Here is a 22089-nt window from a genome sequence, read left to right as displayed (position 1 = left end):
CCCAGCTCACCCACGGTACCTTTGTTAATGAAGTAACGGAAAGACCTGGGATCAGAATCACGATCTTGACATTCAATCCTGAAGCCATTAATATTGGTCCCAACAGCTAAATCAACTGGGATTTGAAGTGAGAAGAAATTGGGTGAACAAACTGGTTCTTCATCATTTACTTCCAAAACATTCACGGTTACCTGGAAGAAAAGAGCAATATCAAGCTGAAGCTGCTTCAGTGTACTGGGACAGATTTTTTTTTTAATTTCAGAAACTGTTTGGTTTTGTCTATTCTGTTCTTTTGATCAACAACTGTTTAAAAGCACTGAAGTCCCTTTCTAAACTAGCTCCCACCAGAAAATGTCTGTGATCATTTGTCCTTCAATTCTTGTGATCAGCATTCTTCTGGGAACAAGTTCTGTAACCTGAGCCATCTTCCATAAGTGAAGGGTTTTCAAGATGACATGTCCCTTTGAACAACCTGACTTGTGTTACAGCCAAAATGAGAAATAATAATAGTACCACATAATCATTAAACTCCCTTCCAAAACTCTCAACTTGCTTCACAATCATTACTTAGACCTCTTATCATATTTAATAACCATTTAGAGTATGTTCCATGGAAGGAAGAGTGTTTATAGACTCTTCCCAGCGAGCGAGAAATGCTGGTAATGGCCTCTTGCATGGATAGGAGCACCCTGAATAGCACCAGAGGTGTTTGATGTCAACTGGGATTAGCTAGCTAAAAGAAAAAGTTTCCCTTCCCAAAGTTCTTTCTTCTAATGTCTGTTAGTCAGGCAACATATAAACTTGACATTGTTAAAAGCTTCTGATGCTAAATTGTCATTAATTTTCACCTTGAAACATTGCAGATGATGAAGAGATTAAATGACTCCTAGGTAGCAACTCTATGGGTGGTGCTTGGCTGGAATGAAAAGCAAGCCTAGTACCTGTGTTACCCCCAAGACATGTGTAAAAATCAAATGTAAAGGAGTCATGAGGGACAAAATGTGAAGTCAAAAGGAGCCTGTCTGTGAAGGACACGGGGATTTGAAAGAAGTTACTATAAAATACCTTAGTGGATATAGCATTTATACTTATTTTTCTGAATAAAGTAGGTCTGGGCAGAAAACCTAGGCGCAACCCTGCTGTTAAATATTTTCTTGGTACCTGGCATGGTCTTGGCTCTTGCTAGATAACACCATCAGGAAAAAAAGTAGATCATGGTCAGGGCAAGGCACAACTCCAGCAGGCCAAGTGGACACAGCTACTGGCCCTCTGACACTAAACCAAGAGGCTGCCCGAGCCCTCCTCCCGTCCACATCCTCTCTCTACCACTCCATGAAAACACAACTCTGATACGCTGCAATACAATTCTCACATTACTTTGAACACTTTTCAGGGAAAAAAAAATCACAAAAAAATTCAAAAGTATGTTTGAGGGCCAAGGGACACTACACAGATTCCAAAAAGAATTTGCCACTAAGCATGGCTACAATTAAACTGTGTTACCTGGCCTCATGACCCTGTCCTTTTTCTGTTTTCTAGTACCTCTATAGCCATAAAGAATAACTTAAATTGTTTAGGGTGCAGAAAATAATTTCACTGTTCAGGTAAAATAAGAAAAACAAAAGTCTGAGAAACAAACATCACAGTTAAAAACATTAAAATATTATTTTATTCTTTTTGTGAGAAATAAACCAACACTGAGTGAACAACACCTCTTTCATCTGAGTAATATATTACTGGGCGGGGTTGAACCTGCCTTTTACAGATCAAAGTGCTTTGCCCAATGTCTTATTATTCTTGCTAGGAAGAAGAGAGAAAGATGTAGGTAAAGGTGAAGTAGTAGAGTGGGTTTACTCACTGATGCTGTTGCAGAATTCTCTTGGTCTGAGGCCTGTACTATGAAAATATGTTTCTGAGTTGTTTCATAGTCTAATCTAGCTAAAATCCTCACATCTCCTTTTGTTGGGCTGATCCAGAAGATATTTGTGTAATCCCTGGTGCCAGTTGCAGCTACAATGGAGTAAGTGATGACACTGGGTGGCCAGTCCTTGTCTGTGGCATGCACTCTTCCAATGCTAGATCCAACTGAGAGACAGAAAATCCATATTTCATTCACATTTGAAGTAACAGAAGGTGCAGATGAAACTGAGCTAAAGATTTGGTTTAGTTTTAACTAAAAATTAAAGCAATGGTGGGATAAGCACTACTTCCCTATGGTGTGCTATGGCTCCCCTGTGCATGGGTTGCTAGCAGTAAATACCAAAACACAGGAGTCTCTAAAGAACCTCAGCAGAAGTGCTCTGTGGTTGGGCCAAGGGAGTCCTCACTTGTCTGTGTCAGTCTGTAAAGGTTTCTGTGCACCACAGTCCCTCCAAAAGGCTAATTTAGCAAGAGCAGAAAGACAGTGTAAAACAAGACATCTGAGTTCAGTTCCTGGCACTGTCCCAGATTTCTTGTGCAATTGCTGAATTTGTCTGTGTCTCAGCCTCCATCTGTACAATTGGAGTTTTTGCCAGTTTAGTCTATTTAAGGGTAGTAGGTGGTTGTATGGTGAGACCCTAGTTGAACTGGAACTTTGAGCCATTTGCCTCATCTACATATATGAAAATTCATTTGGAGAGAAAAGGCACTTAACAATATGGCAACATTATTTCTATCATTTAGGTTCTACTTACTGTACCTTTAGTAATTTCTGAAACACTAAATACATATGATAAATTAAGGAAGACTGGAAAAAATTCATTCACTGGCTTTATCCTGATGTAAATGTAGATGATATCTGGAAATATAACAGAAGATTAAATCATAGTTAAGTATGGCTGTGAAATTTTCTCATGCATATATTCAAAATACATATGGTATTATTCTCTCCATGCTGTTACAGCACAGAAAACTATCAAAAGAAATGTAAAAGGGATACTTGCTTGAGTAGGTAGGATGGGCAATATCTTGCACCCTGACAGTCAGTGTATAAACTTCAACACCTTGATTAGCTGGGTTTTCTAAATCAATAGTTCCATTGATCTAAATAGAAAGGAACATAATCATAATTATATCTCCATACATGAACTCAGAGAACACATGATGACAATTACTCTTTTCAGCATTCTGTAAGTGTGATTTGCCCCTTGGGTATATAGAACAGTTCTATAGGAATAACACAGGCTAATAATCAATTCCAGGATTGAATTCCAGGCTTTTTCTACATACTCACACTTCTGCCAACAAAATTCCTTCCCCTTAAGAGCAGAAATTTTAATCATTTGGGTGATAAGGTCTTGACCTTTTACCTAGTCAATTCAAAGCTTGTATAATGAGCTGGCTATTTACACTACCCTTTCTTCGCTCAACAAGTATCTGACATTGTTAATAGTAATAGCTTGAGCTATTACTTGAGCTCATGCCTGCAGACATTGAAAAAGAGGGTATCACCATGAGTGTTTGTCCAGGAACCAAGTTGTTACCAAATGGTGGCTTGCACAGATTTAAATTCTAATTTTCTGAGCTCTCTATCTTGCTGTGGAACCCTCATAAACTTTGGGGCAGCAGGACCAACACACAGGCATCCAGTGCTGGTTGTCTCTTCAGGGAGATTCCTGGAGGCACAGCTTACTTTGTATAGTCTGTTACGTTGAACATACACAGCAATCAAAGGCTTGACAGCAATCATATCCTGTGCAGCAAGGAAAATGATTTTTATGTTGGCAGATGAAGCAGCTAAGGGCAGTTCTTATTGACAAGGAAACCTCAGTTCCAAAATTAAAGTAAACCATACAAAATCATTTTACTGCTCCTGTAACACTCTTGTCTGCTAGACAGAATGCCTATTTTTTGTTGTTTCCCTTTTTCTATAGTTGCCCATGGTTCTTTTCAAAGCAAAAAAAGATCCACCATTGCACATGTCCAGGAACTGGTGGGGTTCTGGCCAATGCAAGTTTGCCAGCAGCTATCAGCATAAGGAATCCATATTTTGACACGTGAAATCATAGAAGTGAAAATCCTACCACACTTTTGTGAAATTTTGCCACTCAGAGAGGTTTTATGATTCTGACCATTTACTGAGTTACTGAGTATGAGATTTCTCAAGTATTTATATTCTTCATGCTGAATAGCAAGGATCTTCCACAGTCTGTCATGAGTAAATGAATATGAAATGGCATCAAATTTCTCTGTTTATCCATATCAAAGTTGGTGCTTCACACTCCCTAAAAAAGAATATTTTTTTTCAATCATATCTAGCACATTTATTTAAAACTGAAGAAAACAGTCTCTGTTCACTAAATTCTGTGGAATCCTTAGAAAGCATCCTATCTAGGGATACCTAGTTCACAACCAGTCAAAACAGTCATTCTCCACATAATACCTACTGTGAAATGGATTACAGTATTTTTTTTTCTTGTACAATGAATTAGAAAAATCCCTTATAATATTTCATAAATTGACTTCTCTACTGGTGTAATCTAACATAAAGCCACAAATGACTGACCACAAGTCTTCCAGACACAGTGGACTCCAGAGCAAAGTTATTGCTTCCAAAACCAGATAATCCAGTGAAACTAAATTGGTTGTTTGATGGATCAACATCAATATCTTTACAGTAATTTCTAAGATCAACAAGAAATGTCCCAGGAGTTGTATTTTCATTTGCTTCTTTCCTGTTTAAAACAAAGACATTTCCTGTCAGAGCAACTTATATTTCTCCTTTTGCACTCTTCATATATCACATGCCAAAACACTGATTTATTTTTAAGTGAAGTCCTAGATCTAAATATGGAACAATGGAGAAAGCAACCCAGAATCTGACCCATGTGTTGTGATGGACAACAGCCCTGTACAATGGGCAGGCTAATGACAAATGTCCACTCCAGCTGCAGGTCTGGGGATGTACCCTAATCTGCTCACTGGTCTGGGGCAGAAAGGCAGCACCAAGGCAAGGAAGAGACTCCATACCTGAAGGCAGAAGGATTGCATTCTGGTGGGTTGTCATTGACATCATCAATAATGATTGTGATCTCCATTTCACTGGCATGGCCGCTGCTGGGGCCATCCTCCACCCGGACTATCAGTGAGATGTTAGGATGGAGCCGCAGTGGAAGCGCATCCCGGTCAACTCTCCCGGTCACCTGCAACACTCCAGTTGCTGTCAGAGAGCAGCCAGAAGTCAGATATTCACCATGGGAGAAAGCAACAAACTGTCATGGTGCATGTGCAAGAGGGTAGGCCAGCTCCACACACAAGTAGCAGAACAAAAAGTCTTCTGTTCTGTGGAAATCGTGGCTGGTTTAGTTATTTTTTTTTTAAGTGATAAAAAATGGCTCTGACCATTCTGGGTAAGACAAATGGCTAGATACCATTGCTGAAAAACACACGTTAGGAGGCCTCAGCAGCAGGTTTGTAAAACATTTAGGTTTCCCTTACTCTCAAGCTTCTAGTGCAAGCCAGAAATAAGCGCGTTCACTGAGTATCAAGGACAGTGAGCTGCTAATGCCTGCGCTGCCCTTGCTCCCCAGCTAGTAAAACAGCTACACTTTCCACTGTTATCATTCAAGCATCCTTCAGCACCTCCAAATCTACTCACATCAACAGAGCTGTGACAGACTGTGCCAAGTGCTGTGGTCAGCCACTCACTTAATACTGTTTTTTCACTTCTGTTTGCCTCTATCAAAAATATTATGGCACAGTACAAGTACTATTCCCAGAGCACAAAGGAGTTAAAAGAACAGTGAATACATCCTCTGCATTTTGGAATGCAATTGAGGAGGAAGGTGGCAATATAAGGCCAAAGGGTATAGGGAATCCAAAGCTTTAAGGATCATCCTTATCCCCCACAGCACTGTGCTGTGTGGCACTTCTAACAACTGTGATAAACAGTTCTAAAGCAACAGCAGACAAGGGGAAAAGCTGCCACTGAATGCCAGCCCTGGAGGAAAAAATCCTGGGGAAAAAATGTACAGACCCCAGAGAGCATGAAGAAGATAGGGTCACCATGAGAAAAAGGACTCTTTTTGATGGTCTTGACCGAGGAGGGTCATGAATAGAAAAATGAACTTGAGGTATAGAATTGCTGTGCACCTCACTGTTAGAGAGGATTTCAGACAGGAGGGAGGACATCATGGTCTAACCACCTGCAGCTGTTTCAAGAGCCCCAGAAAGGTCACTGCAGTCCTCAAATATTGAAAATAATTCAGCAATCTTACTTCCACCCAAGGAGCCATGACCCTCCAGAAACAAGTCAATATTTGTCAAGAAGTCACCTTTGGTCTACTTTCTCCAAGACATCTTACCAAGTGTTGGTCAGCTGACCAAAGAATTTGGCCTTAATAAGGGACTGAGCACATTCCTTATTGCTATAAGGAGACACAAAATAAAGTCTATTTAAAACTATGGCAAAAATAATTTCTCCAAAGTAGACAGTCTCTTTTTTTTTTATTATTTTTCAGATGTCAGAAGTCACATTTTTGTTTGTCTGACCTGGGTTTATGGAAAAATGTCTGTCAGATGACTGGATACTGTAGAAAAGTCTGCTGGGAGAATCTTCATCATCAGGATCTTTAGCTGTTACATTGGCAACAATGGTGCCTGGGCTTTGCTCCTCTGGAATTCTGTAGATTCTTTGTTTTCTACAAGATAAAATGCAGCAAAGCATGCATCTTGTTTGTAAGGGCAGCTGATTACAGACACAGCTCAGAAGCCAACTGTAGCAGCAGAGCCATGGCCTTGTTGGGCTCAGTGATGGCTATTTGCATGTCTGGATAAATATCCCAGTCATTGGTTCTGCCAGCTGGACATGTAGCAGTAGCTGAACTGGCACATGTTCATAAAGCATGACACAGCCACACAAGTAAAAGCTCTTCCTCTGCAAGTTTTCCACAGTAAAAGCAATTTAACTTTCACAGAACCATGGAAGTTGAAGAGGGGGTGGTTAAATCAAGGGGGTGGTTAAATCAAGCCATCCATATCTGTACAGAGCCACCAGGTCATGAAGATATTTGCTTTAATTCCTTCATTTTGCAAGAGAAAAGCAAAAATTACAATAAGTAATGTGGTTAACCATCTTTTGGGATGAATTCTGGAGCACTCTTGGGGGCAACAATATTACAGAAAAACTGAATTGCTGCTGCAGTAGGCAAAGGCAGGAAGGAGCACTCTTCTGGGTGCCTAACAGAAGAACATGCCTCAAACTCCAGCAGCATCTGTCTATCTGATGCATTTTACATTGGGAAAATGGTTCTCTACTGCCGCTATTTGGTGTGCCAGTGCTCCCTGATTTTCCAATAACTGTGTTTTATAGGTCACAATAAATTGCATTGTGCAAGCAATTGTGCAGGATTGCTTACAGTGGTTGCAGTTTGATGTTCACATGGGTACTCAGGTAGACAATTTCAGAACTTGAACCACATGCAAAAATAGGCATAGGCCAGGACACAAAAATGGTGCAAGGAATTTCAGAAGACTGATTTGTATTACTCACACATAAACACACACACACCTCCTGATTCTGGAACTCAAAGGGAGTTGAAGGTCCTCAAGCGTTCAAAAAAACATTAGAAGTGTGTTCCAAGACTAAATACTTTTTGCACTTTTAAAACATTCTATGCTACCACTTAGGTAATTGACTAGTCTGTAGTTTCCAGCACAGGAAAACATGAGTTATTTGTTGTTCTCTGAAGACACACTTCATGGGGCACTTAGCAATTGGAGCAGAGAATTGCAGAGACAGAACAGAAGATCCCACGCCTCAAGAGCTCCACTTGCAATTTTAAAATGGTTATGAAGACACACTATCTTCAACTGTTCTGTCAGTTCATATGAAAAGAGGCAAGTATACAGGCGAGAAATCACATAGGGTTTTCCCGGTAAAAACACCTAACTTACAGAGAGAAGAAAACAAGGAGTTTTTGAAGCCTGCTGTGTCAGTTATTTACAAAGTTTTGATCTCATCCTTGGCACTGAATCCCTTCCTTCCTTGTTCTCCTGTTGCTTCCAGAATCATGCAGAAATAAACAGATCCCACTCACTCCCACATCTCTATCTGTATTTGCCCCAAAGTAGGAAATTCCCTAGGACCACTGGAACCCCAACTCCAACCTCTCTGTGAACAGCAAACTCATCACAGTTCCACCCTCATAGTCCTACCAACCCTTCTGCAACATGGTCGTTATCCCCTCCCCACTAGATATTTTGGGAAGAAGTGGGATATTACTGAGCACACCCCCATTGCACAAAGAAACAGCTGGGGAGGAGTTGGGGTCACTTCCTACACAACTATGTCTGGGATGTGTCCTGTTGTCATCTGTCTACCACCTGCCAGTGGTGGTTACAGGATGGTTCAAGCAGACCTTTTAGTCACTGCAATATAACTGCAAAGGAAGCATATGTTTGTTTTCTTCTCCTTTGTTTTCCTGACTCCACAAGTTTTCCATTGATTTTAACAGGAACAGTTTCAAAAGGCTGAATGCCAACATAGTGTTGTGAACACCAAAACCAGATGTGCTTGCATATACTATGGGAACAATTAAAAAGACCCTTTGAAACTCGGTTCTTGACATCTATGATTGGGGTAAAATAAAGGAGGTTTGTTAACTCCTCAAGTTTCCCCAGCTCTTACTCCAGAACTAATTATTAGTGTCAGGAAGTACTTAGACCCGGCACGCAGCTCACATTGTAGCAGGGGACAGGCCATACATGTGCATATTAAGGATAGATCATGAAATACAATTTAATCTAAAATTCTTTGCAAACTGAGCTGCTCTTTTTGATCAGTAGTGTCAATCTAAAAAAGGACAAGATTCAAACAAATACTAGACTCTTTGTGCCAAAAGAGTCTTAAAACTTAGGTGTTACAGATTCTCAAGCCACTGCAGCTTTCACTAATTCAAACAAGTAGATAAATATTTAAAAGAGCTCTTTTAGCATTCCAGACACAAGGATAAATACACAGAAATAGCAAAATAGGAGGCAACAATCATCTAGAACACAATGTGCAGACATTGGTACTGGGAACAGGATTCCTTCTCCTTGCAGAAGTACAGTAACATGGAATCAGCTACTAGAGTTCTTGTTATTGCAGACATGAGGTTCAAGTATTAAGTAGGTAGCAAAAACAACATCAACAACAATTTATGCCTATTTCTAACATTTAATTTCTTGTTTCTTCAGATTCTTCACCCCTTTATCCATCAAGGTCCAGATGATTTGCCTCAGCCCAGGAGACACCCATTGCTCTGGGTCAAGACAACACCCAGAAGATTGTTCCAAACCAGTGGCTGGAACCTCCTGGCATGGCCCCAGGGGCTATCCTGTCTTCACTTTTGCAGAGATGGCATCATAAATATTCTCAGCAGGGAACTTGCAGAGTCTCACAATCAAGAGACACAATGGCAGTGCCTTGAATCCCATCAGTGTCTCATACAGTGACACAGATAAATCAACAACAGAGTCAGATCAACTGTGATAATTGTCAGGCTCCTGCTTCAGAAACAACTGTCCACTGTGCTTTCCACAGCAAAACAGCTTGCTTGCAGCACATACATATTTGTCCCTATTTTTCCACATTTTCGATATTTCCTGACTCCATTAGTCTTCAAAAGATATTTCTGACTTGTGTGTTATGACACAATTTCCTGCTTAGGACATAGTAAGAGACAACAAAGTTTCAAAGATCACCTATTGTTTACAAGCGTGTCTGGGAAGAGGAAGACTGATCAAAAGGGAGACCTTCTTATGTCTAGACATTTCTGCATGAATAAACACAATTATGATGAAATGCACACCTACATAAGGAGAAAACTCTATATGATTGTATTCACACCGGGTGAAATTAATCTCCTTGTCTGAACTTGTCCACAGATCTTTGCATAGCTTTAACCTCTATAAATGCTAACAAGTAAAACAGGCTTTTTTGGCTGTTCTTAGCATGAAGACAGAGCCTAGAAAACTTTAAACTATTAAGAACATAAATAAGAATAAATTAGGAACATTAGGACAAAGCTTTCCAGTATAAGAATAGGAATCATAGCAAAATTAAAATGCTTTTTTCAGTAGTATTTTGTTGTCATAGTTATTTGCCCTTATGTTAAACCCTCCCACTGGTGCCAAAGCAGTAAACCTGAGAAAACACCTACATTTTGAATGCAATGGAAAATTTTTACTCACATGGTAAAGTAAGGTCTTTCATCGTTGATGTTAATTATATTTATATTCACTGTTTTGGTTGAGTTGAGTCCTTCTGGATCTGTCACTGTTACATTTAAAAAGTAACTGTTAGATAAGAAAAACAGAACAGGAATTATTCTGTGTATGTCAGAAAACATTTCCCTGAATGCTATAAACTATGGGAATAAAATACATTCTCACCAGTGTGGATCTTTCTCATAATCAAATTCTTTTGTGGAAAAAATGTCTCCACTTTTCCTGATTGAGAATGGCAATGTTGCAGGGAGCAGTGAATACTGAAATGAAGAGAACAAAAATTTAGTCTTTTTGTCTTTAAACATACCTCCATTCATTCATTCCTTGCCTTGTAGAAAAGGGAAAGTTATTTGCACCATGCAAATAACCTGCAAAAGCCACTGAGCAGATCTGTCCAAGGATGTAACTGCATTTCTTTATTTGCAGCTTCTTATGCCTCAGATATGTCAGGTTAGAGGGCACATGGAACTCACTGCCATTGCTCTTGAACACAAAGCAGAACTAAACTCCCACAGCTCTGCTTCCCTCCTCACCAGCTCAGTTTGACTGGGCAAAGACTCAGGACAGACTTCAAGCTAATTGCTTTCTTGAATAACACTAAACATTGAAGTAGCGTCTTTGGGTTCAGTTCTTGAATGTACTGTACTTTATAAAGCCAAACTAAATAAAGCAAAGATACAACATAATTCTTAGCTAAGTGCAGTTACTTTTCCCCAGCTACCAACTTAACATTTTCCACAAGTTTTTCTGAATACCACCAGTATTTTCAGATCAGCCATTTTCACATTTTCATTACTGAAGGTCACAGTTTGTCCTGAGATTGTCAAAAACTTGATATTAATTTGCCTTGTAAGTGATTTCCTTATGGTCTCATTTAAAAGAATTTACATTGTGATACAGAAAGTTAAAAATTTTATTTATTTTTAGTCACTGTCATCTATATGAAACATTTTGTAAGCTATTTTTTTAATTTTAAATTCACAATTTTTACTGTCTCTCTGATTAACTATATCAAATTCTGCCTCCAATATCCCTTAATATTGGATGGCTGAGAACTTAAAATATAGTTTTTGTCCAAACATTAAGGCAGGTTTTTCTTAGTTTAGTATTGAGAATGCTTATTTTTTTCCAGATCAAACCTTTCCTGTGTTTCTGATAAGGAAGGAAGTTGTTGAAAGATGATGGTGATTCACATTTCAGACTCAGCAGATTACATAATCTCTGGAGTTTTTTGGTTAGTACAACTTACTTGGAGTTTTTCATTTTCAGGATCAGCTGCATCAACTTGGTAAATGCGTTCTGGAGGTGTCCCTTCCAACACGTAGATGGTCACAGCTGCACGGACATAAGAGTACTCTGTTATCTGGGTAAAAATAAAGGGCACAGCAGCAAAGAGACTTATGCACTGAAGCTGTTAGGATGTATTACTGCCTGCTACATCTTCTTACTTCACAAGTGGAATTCCAAAATCATCATAAAGATCATAAATACTCAAAAGACAAAAAGAAACCAATTACATATCTGTAAACAAGCAACAACCACTGCAATATGAATTGTCCATTCAGGGGAAGGACTGATCTTTCCTTATGGACTGTCTTTAGCTATTCACAGATTATGGGGAAAATTATGTATTTGGGCTATATTTGTGGGGTTTTTACTATGCAGGTGGGAAGAACACAATCCTGTGCTAGGTCCTCATCATCATCCCCCTCCTGTCCTGTGCCCTGCCAGGAGAGCTCAGAGCCTTTCATCTTAATTTCTGCTTTTCCTTTACACCTGTGAGGCAGATAAGTAGATGATGGTCTGCACAGACTTAAATGTTTGCTTTACTGAGGCTGGTACTTCAGTGCAAGGTATGTTTCTCTCCATGCCAGGGATTCTCACAGCTGGTCTATCCCATACTGGACTACTGGCAACAGCCTTATCTCTCCTTGGGCAGAGCAATTAACAGAACAACAGATCTTTAGATCACATTATTTGCTTTATGCCCTTTCGTGTATACTGGATCTGCTCTTTCTGGACTATTAATTTCCACTGTGACCCCTACTGACTGCTGCTCCTCATCAGAGCAGTAGGAATCCCAGAGCAGCATAATGAGTTGTTCCCAGAGGACAACAATATGAATACAAAGTTTAATGAGAGGGAGATGCTTTTTCATAAACAGCAAATGCACAATTAGTGTCTAATTGTGGCTGGTACTGTTAACTAAAGCCACACAGTTAGACAGATCAGACATCTGTGCTCACCAATTTATGGCAGCTCTAGCTGAGAGTTAAGCTGATGCCTTTATTTGTAACAAGCTCCCACGTAGTGTGTTTCATGCTGTGTTGATCCCTTGAAGCGTCAGATTTAATTATTATTAGATTCCAGTGGCACCCATGATATGCAAGACACCAGCTATACCGAGAAGATGACACAGCCTCTTCCCTGGGGAAGCTAATTTGCTTTACAAACTAAGTATTGTATGGAATCAGCAATGCCAATGTGCTCAGGAGGCATCAGTGAGGAGGGCTGAATGTGAGCAGGCTGCTCTGAACCCGACCCCTTGCAAAAGTCAGGCTGCAGCCAAGCTTCACTGTCCCAGCGTGGTCAGTCCAAACCTGGGGGGTTAGCAGCTACCTCTGAATACCTGCCACAAAGGGATCACAGTTTAGTATTTTCAGATTTTTTAAAACTGAGTATTGAAGTATGCTTGGCCATATAGTGCTGCTACGACAGCAAGTCATCAAAGAGGCTCTCAGTACTTTATGGAATGAACTGAATTGTTCTGTCTGCATGTGAGCACATAATGAATCACTATATTCTGATGTATCTGTTACCATTTTTGAAGGTCTTCTTCATTAGTAAATATGCAAGATAAGATCTCTTAGAGAGTAGGACACTTATTACCCATCCTTTCTATTGATGGCAGCGTCAGGTACAGCACAACGTGCAAAACCTGCACTGGCCACAGCTGCAGTCCAGGCTCTCCAGCCTCATTCCTAAGGCTACTGCACATTCCTCCCGTTTGTTAACCAAGTAAACTTGGTTAACATCAATCGCCCCGTGTAGGGGCCTCCTTCAATCTGTATCACTATAGATCACAATCTCTGAGGTCTCACTCTTAAGACTGATTTTCAACTTAATTTCTCATGTGAAGGTGCAGATGCCATATGCAGATATAAAACATCTGCAAAGCAAGATTTTTATTGTTTTCCCACAGAAATTCTTGCACATACAATATGCCCTTGTTGAAATTTATCTTGCTTGTCAGTCCAGTTCTCAACAAACTACAGAAATATGGACCCATACTCAATAGCTATAAAACCAGCAAACTTTAATTTTCTAATTAAAAAGAACATATGTATTTATTGGTATAATTTTTTCCTTTAATTCTTCAGCTGCTTCAAAATGGGTAAATAATTTTTTAACAAAATTTCAAGAAAAATGAAAGGGCATTTCCAGAGATGAAGCGTACCAACTCTTTGTGTAAAACAACACTGATGAAAACAGTGTCCTATTCTTTCCTTGTTTTCCTGAAGCAAAACACTTAGACTACTTTAGACTTTACTTTACTTTAGACTACTTTAGTTACAGGCACTGTATGAGCTCAATTTTTTTAAGATGATGTAATCTTTTCAAGTATTGTTCTTTTCAAATTCTACCATTATCTTACTTTGAATTGCCAAATTTCCTCGAAATACAGGATGCTCATTTTTATCTGTTACATGAATAGTCAATATGTTAAGGTCAGTTCTTCCAGTTGCATCTTCAACAAAAATCTGCAAATCAAAGCTCTTTGGCATTGTTTCATAATCTAGGACAGGGTTTCCAGTGGTAATAACCTGAAAATAAAAGATTATTATTATTAGCACATGATGCAAGAGATGAAACTTATAGTCCAAACGAGTGAACACAAATCAAGGGACACTTTCAATCAGTAAAGAGTGAGTGTTTTAGATAATCTTTTACTTGCTGGCACATTTTGCATCAGTGGCGAAAATGTGACAGAAACAGAGTGAAGAGATCAAAATGTTGTGTGGCTTCATGGAGTAACTCAAAGATCTTTTGTGTGAGGAGGAGTCTGAGGAGGAGATAGCCTGGAAGGTGCTGCCATGTCTCTCAGGCAATGCTTTATCTTCAAATTCAGGCCCACAGGTATGTCTCTGTGCCAAGTGTTTTCCTTTCTACACCATGCTCCAGGAGTGCTCAAGGTGTGATGAGACTGAGAATTCAGAGGAAGCCTTGCAAGACACAAGGGCAGCTTCACTTTTTCTGTGAATTAGGAACATGAGGAAGAAGATCTTTAACTTGAAATAAAGAGTGTGAAGGCAGAAGACCATATAGTCTAGAAGTTACTAGAACCTTCCTTGTGTAGCCTGTATCTGGGAGAAGACTTGCAGGAAAACCACAGAAGGGAGCTTCATGGGTACATTGTCTGAGAGAGGCACCAGAATTGTTTGGGAAAAATGTCAAACTAATTGAAAAAATATCCTAGGCCTTGATGTTTGCAAGATTGATAAGGCAAACATTTTCTTTATTTTGTTTAGGGGATTTTATTTCAAAGGCTTTCAGCTCTGCATATTGCCTCTTAACACAAAATATGTACTAGCCTGAGACTGACACCCTGTGAAAAAATGTAAAATGCAATCATTCTGGATTTAGGATGAGTCCAGAGCAACAGGAGGATACTGAAAGTTGTGTGCCTCAATCTTCACTGCTTAAACCAATAATAAAACAAGATCTTTCCTTTCTTGGACAAGAAAGGAAAAGGTGACCATTAAGTTTTTTGTGTGGCTAAAAATGTGTGAAACTTGAACCCAGTAGCAGGGTTCTGTGGAACTGGAGAAGCAGAAAAGCTGGGATTCATGAGTGTGTGTGACAAGTAGCATGTCAGTATATTCACAGTACTGCAGAATAGAGGAGACTGAAGAGCATGCAGAAGGAGAACAAAGAGATAAATCCTTGGGTTTAGATGAGATGCTGTGGGCCAGAGGACAAACACAAAAACACAGCACAGTTAGAAGACAGAAGTCGAAACTGAGACAATTAACAAAGAGTTGGAGGAGAGTGAACAGAAGCACAAATGTTTTGTGCCTTCTGGTACATAAAAGAGCTGCTGTCTGGAACCTCATGGATCTTTCTGTTAAAATACTGCAGGAGAAAATAACTGTGTCCTGGATGGTCTCCTTTCCTCCTATACTCTACAGATATGAGTTTCCCATAAAGTGATGCTAACACAGAAGAAACATTGTAAAAACTTGTCACAACCATGGAAAGCTTGATGTTCAAAATTAATGTTTGATGGAGATCTAAATACTGTAAACACATACAATGAATTCAACATTTTAAACTGTCCAGTTCTAAATAGAAGTTATGTGTTCTGGAGATTATCCCTCCAGTTCACAGCCAAATATTTTCATTGGTACTGTAACTACAGCTGGACTAAATGTGTCTAAATACACATCTTCCACCCTCCTTTATGCAGGCCTTGGAAGTGAACATGTGAATCCAAATGATCTCTTTCTAGGTTTCTTTTGAACTTTTTTGGGAACAGCATGCCACTGGCATAGGCTGTGAGCAGCTATTCTCCTTTCCTTCAGGTAGGAGCAAAGCTTACTGATAAAAGCAGGACTGCTCACACTTGGAGCAGCTGCAGGCTTCATAAAGGGGATCTAGAGTCACCTCTGAACTGTCTATCACTCATTCCACGTGAGAATTTCACTGCTCCCTGCTCCACCACCAATATATTCAGAGAGCACCACTAAGAGCACCCAGGTAAAAACAGGTTTTCATGCATTCTACACATCTGCTCTTGAGAACTTCAAACAGGAGTAAGGTGAGGAGGAATGGGCAGGACTGAGATCTCAGAAACTCTTACTTTCTCAGAAGTCTCAAAATATATCAAGAAACATGATATTGTTTTCTGCTGCTGCAACAGGATTAAATGTGCTTCATAAATACTGAAGAGCCTGTCCTAGCAGGTACTTAGCTAATCTCATAATTCATTCATGAAATGAGTGCCTTTTCTATATCTTAGCAAAGGTTTAATGACAGTAGATAGAGCTGGGGTGTCTGGTTTTGGATCACGTCACTTTTATGAAATATTGTACAGATCTGCTACAACATAGCATAAGTAATTAAAAGTAGCAATCCTCATCAAATAAAATAACTAAGAACATCCAAGTATTTATCCTTGCTTTATGAGGTGTAATTAGCACTCATCAGCTAATTTGCAGAATTTGTATGTAGCTTTCTTTATGATTTTTCCATGACTGATATTCACTGGCTCAAACTCTTTGTTCTAGTCCTCTGAGTTACTTAGGAAATGTTGGAAAAAGCAACAGTTCAAGCAAAACATAGAAAGGTTCACAGGCCATTCTGGTAATGCGGCTGTGGTATGAAATGGATACAAACTGGCACTTTGGAAGCAGCAGTCTCTTCCATTTTCATCCTTGTGTCACCCTGCACTGTGCTAGAACAAGAATTTCTCCATCATCCTTGCCATGAAAAATTCCAAGAAGGACTTTTTGTCTATTATTTTTCCTCCAGATTAACTTCTCAGTCCCACTCAACAAGCAGCAATATAAATTCTTGTGTGTCATAATATAAAGATGGCATGGGACAGGAGCAAGCAGGTATAAAAAAGGACTATTTTGCAGCAGAAGGGATCACTTTAATGCAAAATGCCAAAATAAAGCTTAGGAAGGGAGTCCTACATTACGGATTCTCTGTCAGCAAAGCCAGTTTAAGAGATGCATCTATTTCCTTCTGATTGTTACCCAGGAGTTGAGGAAAGAGCATGAAGCAGAGTTCAGGGAGGTTTAGGCTGGATTTCAGGCAAATGTTTTTCACCCAGAAAGTGGCTGGACACTGGAATAAGCTCTCCAGGGAGGTGGTCACAGCACCAAGCCTGGCAGAGTTAAAGAAGCGATTGGACAATGCTCTCAGGCACACGGGGTGATTCTTGGGATGTCCTATATAGAACCAGGAGCTGGACTAGATAATCCTGAAGGAACCCCTCCAACTCAGCATATTCTATAATTCTACAATTCTATGATCTCTTCAGCTGACACAGTCCAGGTATTTGTGCAGTCCCACCCTATGCTTCACAGGTGAAAGAAGGCTCTTTTGAGAGGTTTTTTAATCACTTCACTGACCTGGCTGGGGAGCAGTAAAGAGCCATCAGAGCTGGCACAAGTGAGCTTTGTACTCTGCTGCAAGGCTGGAGCATGGGAGCCACAGCAGCTCCCTGCAGGCACATCAAATCCATGAGCAAACACCACCTAGGGCTGCAGCCTTACTTTTCCCAAATTTTCTCCCAAAAGCACCAGCAGAGAGAACAAGAAAAGAGCTGTTTATCAGTTCTGTGAAAACCCAAACACCCAGAAAAGGATATTCAAATCACCTTTTTAAGACTCTGCACCATTTCTATCTGTATACATTAAAGCCTCTATTCACTGTTCAGGCTCAGATGTACAAGCAAGTTGCAATGGGATGACAAGTTATCAGGCATCTGAACACTCATTGCCTGTGACAAATGTGAGCTAATAGTTGCTAATTTATTCAACAATAAAAATCAGCCTGAAGTAATGGAAATTGCTCTGCATTTGCCATGGGACAAGAGTGTGCAATGGATATAGGCAGGTCACAGATGTGTGGAAGGGTGATAACTTCTTACCTCAAGATAACTTCCTCATGTGTCACAGCCTTTGTTCAGAATTAAAAATTACTTTGATCTGATTCAGCCTCATTTATTTTGGAAGTGAGACAAATTTATTTTAATTCCTGATGAGAGTGGCCAAACAGTGGTTTAACGAAGGCACTTTCGTTTCATTTCACTTCGTACATATTAAGCTGAAAAACTATGGATAAAACCTCAAAACAGAAGCAGATCCTCCATGTTCTTCTTCACCCATTATTTTCTAAAAATCACAATTTTTCTATCACAGAATTAATGGAATTATTGTGATGAGTGATTTTTCCGAGATGCAATTAAAAATCATAATTACTATTGCTATTCATCTGTCATATCTATTACAGCATTTTTGAATATTACCACAGTCTGCATTTAAAATTCTTTTCTGATTAAAAGATGTGACACTGTGCACTGTCAGTGCTCAGTAATCCAGGAAACATCAGCCTACAACTGAAAATTACTCAAGTTAAACTCACCCTGAATTCAAGACCTCCTTTTGATTCAATGTCAAAAGCTTCTGTGAGTGGATTTGAATTTACTATGGTAGGAAGAATTGCAACACCTTCAGCAGCCAATGAAGAAACAGTCACATTAAAGTCATAGACTGAAACACCAGCTGCTGAGTTTTCTTCAACAGTGCTTGTTGCAGGTAAGCCCTTAAGCAACTGGGTTCTTCTTCCTGCAAGATGAAAATGAATGTAAAATTACTTCTGGGAATCTTGAGCTAATAAGTACACAGCTTTTGTCAAGAGCTGCCATTAAGGAAGACAAAATACCCTGACTCTCTTTTTACCTATGAATGGGGGCATTGCATCATAGTAAATCCAGTGTTAATGGCTGAAGAATCCATTTTTTTGTTTATTCAGTCCTACAATGTTGTCATCTAGAGTGGTTATTGTTAAAGAATTATTTTACTGCACCATTTGCCTTCATATGTCTTTATACCTAAGCAAAGAAGCCAATTTTCTTTCTATATTTTCATTTTTCCCCCTGTACTAACTAGTGCCTCTGTTCACTGTTACATCAAAAAGTACCTTGAGAAACAGACCCAGATACTAAAGAAATAATGTTCTTTTGTGGACTATATTATCTGCAGCACCTATTTCCTCTATTTTCCCTCTTCTAATTCTTTCTATGGCAGCTGTGTGCAAGCCTGGCTCTTGAGTAGTGTGAGTTAGTAGCAGTTCCAGGGGTGTTTTTGTCATGTCTCCTGCTTTGAGCAAGGAAGAGCAATCTGGAGAAGTCTTTGCAGAAGATGCAGGCCCACAAAAGCACACTATGGTTCAAAACTGCGTGGAAGCTGTACATACTGGGGAGGCATCCAAGAGATCTGTGCAAGCTCCTTGTTTGTCCGGACCTCTGGTCTCCCCAAACCAAACTTTTTGCTGCCACTGTCATTTAGCTTCTAGATTTTGGTATTTTTGACAAAGGCCTGTTGTGCTTCATCTTATGGAGAATGTCAGAAAACATAAATCAGGACTGTTTTTGGTGCCCTGAAACAGCACTTCATTAATCTCACATCCCTGAACCAGCAATGTATCTCAGCACCAGATTATGGCAGGGCTGACTCTTGCTTGGGGATGCTTCACTGGCTCATCCAAAACACTCTCCAAGAAAGCTGGCCATGTTCAGCCAAACTTCCTACACACTGTGCCAAGAAGGAGACAGATACTGCCCACTCAAGGGTCTGGACAGGCTCAGTAATTACTGTAATTACGGTTATTACTGTAGCAAAAGCCCCATTAAGTTGTTTTGTTTTTTTTTTTGCTGCAGAACTACAAGGTGAAAAGTTGCTACAGGAACTAGTCTGAGACCATTTGAGCTGCAGCCTAAGGGCCCCTCCACAGTTGCATGGAGATTCTCATGCTCCCACACTGCAGATATAGCAGGTTCATGGGTCACTGATCCATCTGGGATTACTCTGGCACTTATGGAAAATATGGCATTGGAGAAACTCTACAGGTACAGGCTGGGATGTGGGAGACTGTGAGGTGGGAAGTGCCTGAAAGAGTTAATCTGGACAGGTCAATCTGACACCTTAGTAGGACTGAGTTCAGCTGAGCTGTTACTGATTTATATCAGCAGGAGCAAGATAACAGTGAAGGACTAAGTTTTTATTACTGTTATTAGAGATTCTGGAAAACATCATCAACAAAAATCACCCATGCAAATGAGGCTGAGCTGAGAAGGGCTTCTGGAGATATATTTCCATAAGTGGAGCTGAACTTTGAATGTAATCTCCTGTGGACAGTACTTGATGAATTCAGCTCACTCATCAAGCCACAGTTCATTAATGGAAACCATCTATAAAAACAATGAATTAATTTACTAGTATTTAGAAATGTAGAAAGGAGTTGCTATTTTTGTATTATCTCCAAAGATTTCATTGGCTGTTTACTCAGAATTTGTCTTTCTAAATCAAAAGTTCTTACTTCTTGTTCTTTATTTTTAACTGAAATTTTAGGTTCTTCATCTAAATGGCTTCTTCTTTTTCCCACCAATTTTACAAAAACTCTCCTTCCATATTCACAAATCCTTGCTTACCTCTTTACTTTGCAGAACAAAATATTTCTAAAGCAATTTAACACATTATTTATCAGAATTATCAATGACAATCATTGACAAATGATGAGTCCAAGACAAAGCAACGATATTAGTTTGGAAAAGTTTATGTATATTTAAGACTTATTTGTCTGTGATGTGCCAATTTTTAGAGTGTGTTTGAGTAACACGTTCAAGATTTTCTCTATCCACCACCATGCAGGTTAGAAAAACGCTATTTTTCAAAGAAACAAACCTAAAAGTCACGGGCAGTGTCCTAATCACAGTTTTGGGAACATCAGGAAAACCACTGAATACTGTCAGGTTTCTAAGGGATTGCAGAAATCTTACAGTTCCTTGAGAACAAAATGACCCTACCTGAGGAAGTAGCTTACAGCAACAGCAGTGCTTCATGTGCCACACAGACTTCAGACAGTTTGAATATCTACTAAGTTGCTAATATACGAATATCATATTAGCAAATTTCCCATGTATTTACACAGATCAAAATTAGTGATTTTGCATCACTAATATAGTCCATAAATTTCTTTCTGTTTGGTCCTGTTTGGTTGCATGTTTTACTTTATCAAAGAGAAATGTTATCAATATTTGAAAGGAAGATACTGGAGTATAACTACTAGTTATTGTTTCTTGGAGAGCTGACCTCCTTTCCCACTCCAGTGCTGTCACACTGAGCAGTGGCTATTAGAAATGAAGTGCCTCATCCAACAAAGTGTTTTAGCAAAGAGTCATATTCTCTTCATTATACTGCTGTGACCACAGAGCCCAATCTATTTCAGTAGGAAAATAATTGTTACTTGATTTTTCCCATCTGTGTCTGATCCCTAAATATGTATTATAAAATTCCCTAGAGAAAGTATAACAGCCAACAGTGTCCTAATTTTAGCAGCATAATGAAATCATGTTCTTACCAGATACTACTCCCAGCAAAATTAGGAAAAGGATCGTGCTCCTCATTGTCTTTATGACCCTGTCCTTCATGTTACCAGTATGCAAACTGAAGGAAGATCACAGTATGTTTTCTGCAGTTTAAATCAGCTCCTCCTAAATTCTTCCTCTTTTTCATGTTGAGCAGTGAGAAATGAAACAAAGGACCCACGTCTCTAAGGGAGTTCCCAAACACAGTCAGCTTGTTTGCTTGTCAGGGAACTGCTCCTTGCTGACACTTCATTCACAGCCCTGGTCTGTACTTGGAAAAACAGTCATTAATTGTCCTTCCACTATAATAGTCTTATTCAATGAAGCATTATGAAGAGAATCTAGTATTGTTTAAATCTGGAAATACCATGCCGCTTTCACCACTCTGTCAATGAGGTGCTCTCTTCACACACCAGAATCAAATACTCATGTTTTTTTCACCCAAACCTAGAACCTGAAGTTTTCTTATTTTTCTGACTACTAAAGGATCACTCAGACAATAAATACTGCATACTTGGAGGTGGGGCATGTGTACATGAGGAAGTTTGTACATGATGCAGCTTTTCTGTCTCAGGAACAGCATGGGCCCCTGAAGAAGCGCACTGGCTCCCTTAGATTAGACACTTAACTTGCTAGCCCACAATACAACCAAATTTGGTTTTTTGTTGTTTTGTTTTTTTTTTTACTGAGGACAGTCCTAGTGTTATTTCATTGAGAATAGGAGAGCAGTGACACTAATA

General features: G+C 39.5%; 1 protein-coding gene across 1 annotated transcript in view; it reads right to left on the bottom strand.

The window, feature by feature from the left end:
• The window catches only part of LOC131592726 (cadherin-related family member 3-like), a 29978-nt gene extending 11300 nt beyond the window's left edge, over positions 1-18678 (bottom strand). The window contains exons 1-14 of the mRNA XM_058864454.1: positions 18663-18678; positions 18346-18548; positions 13847-14015; positions 11441-11526; positions 10357-10451; positions 10156-10260; positions 6472-6620; positions 4951-5140; positions 4483-4655; positions 3818-3921; positions 2925-3024; positions 2681-2779; positions 1859-2085; positions 20-191 (exon numbers count right to left, since the gene is read on the bottom strand). Coding sequence (XP_058720437.1) covers positions 20-191; positions 1859-2085; positions 2681-2779; positions 2925-3024; positions 3818-3921; positions 4483-4655; positions 4951-5140; positions 6472-6620; positions 10156-10260; positions 10357-10451; positions 11441-11526; positions 13847-14015; positions 18346-18548; positions 18663-18678 — 1888 coding nt within the window. The remainder of the gene's footprint in view (positions 1-19; positions 192-1858; positions 2086-2680; positions 2780-2924; positions 3025-3817; positions 3922-4482; positions 4656-4950; positions 5141-6471; positions 6621-10155; positions 10261-10356; positions 10452-11440; positions 11527-13846; positions 14016-18345; positions 18549-18662) is intronic.
• Between the last annotated feature and the right edge of the window lie 3411 nt (positions 18679-22089).

The sequence above is a fragment of the Poecile atricapillus genome, chromosome Z, assembly GCF_030490865.1.
Source record: "Poecile atricapillus isolate bPoeAtr1 chromosome Z, bPoeAtr1.hap1, whole genome shotgun sequence".
Classification (NCBI taxonomy): domain Eukaryota; kingdom Metazoa; phylum Chordata; class Aves; order Passeriformes; family Paridae; genus Poecile; species Poecile atricapillus.
This window is presented reverse-complemented; position numbering and strand designations above follow the sequence as displayed.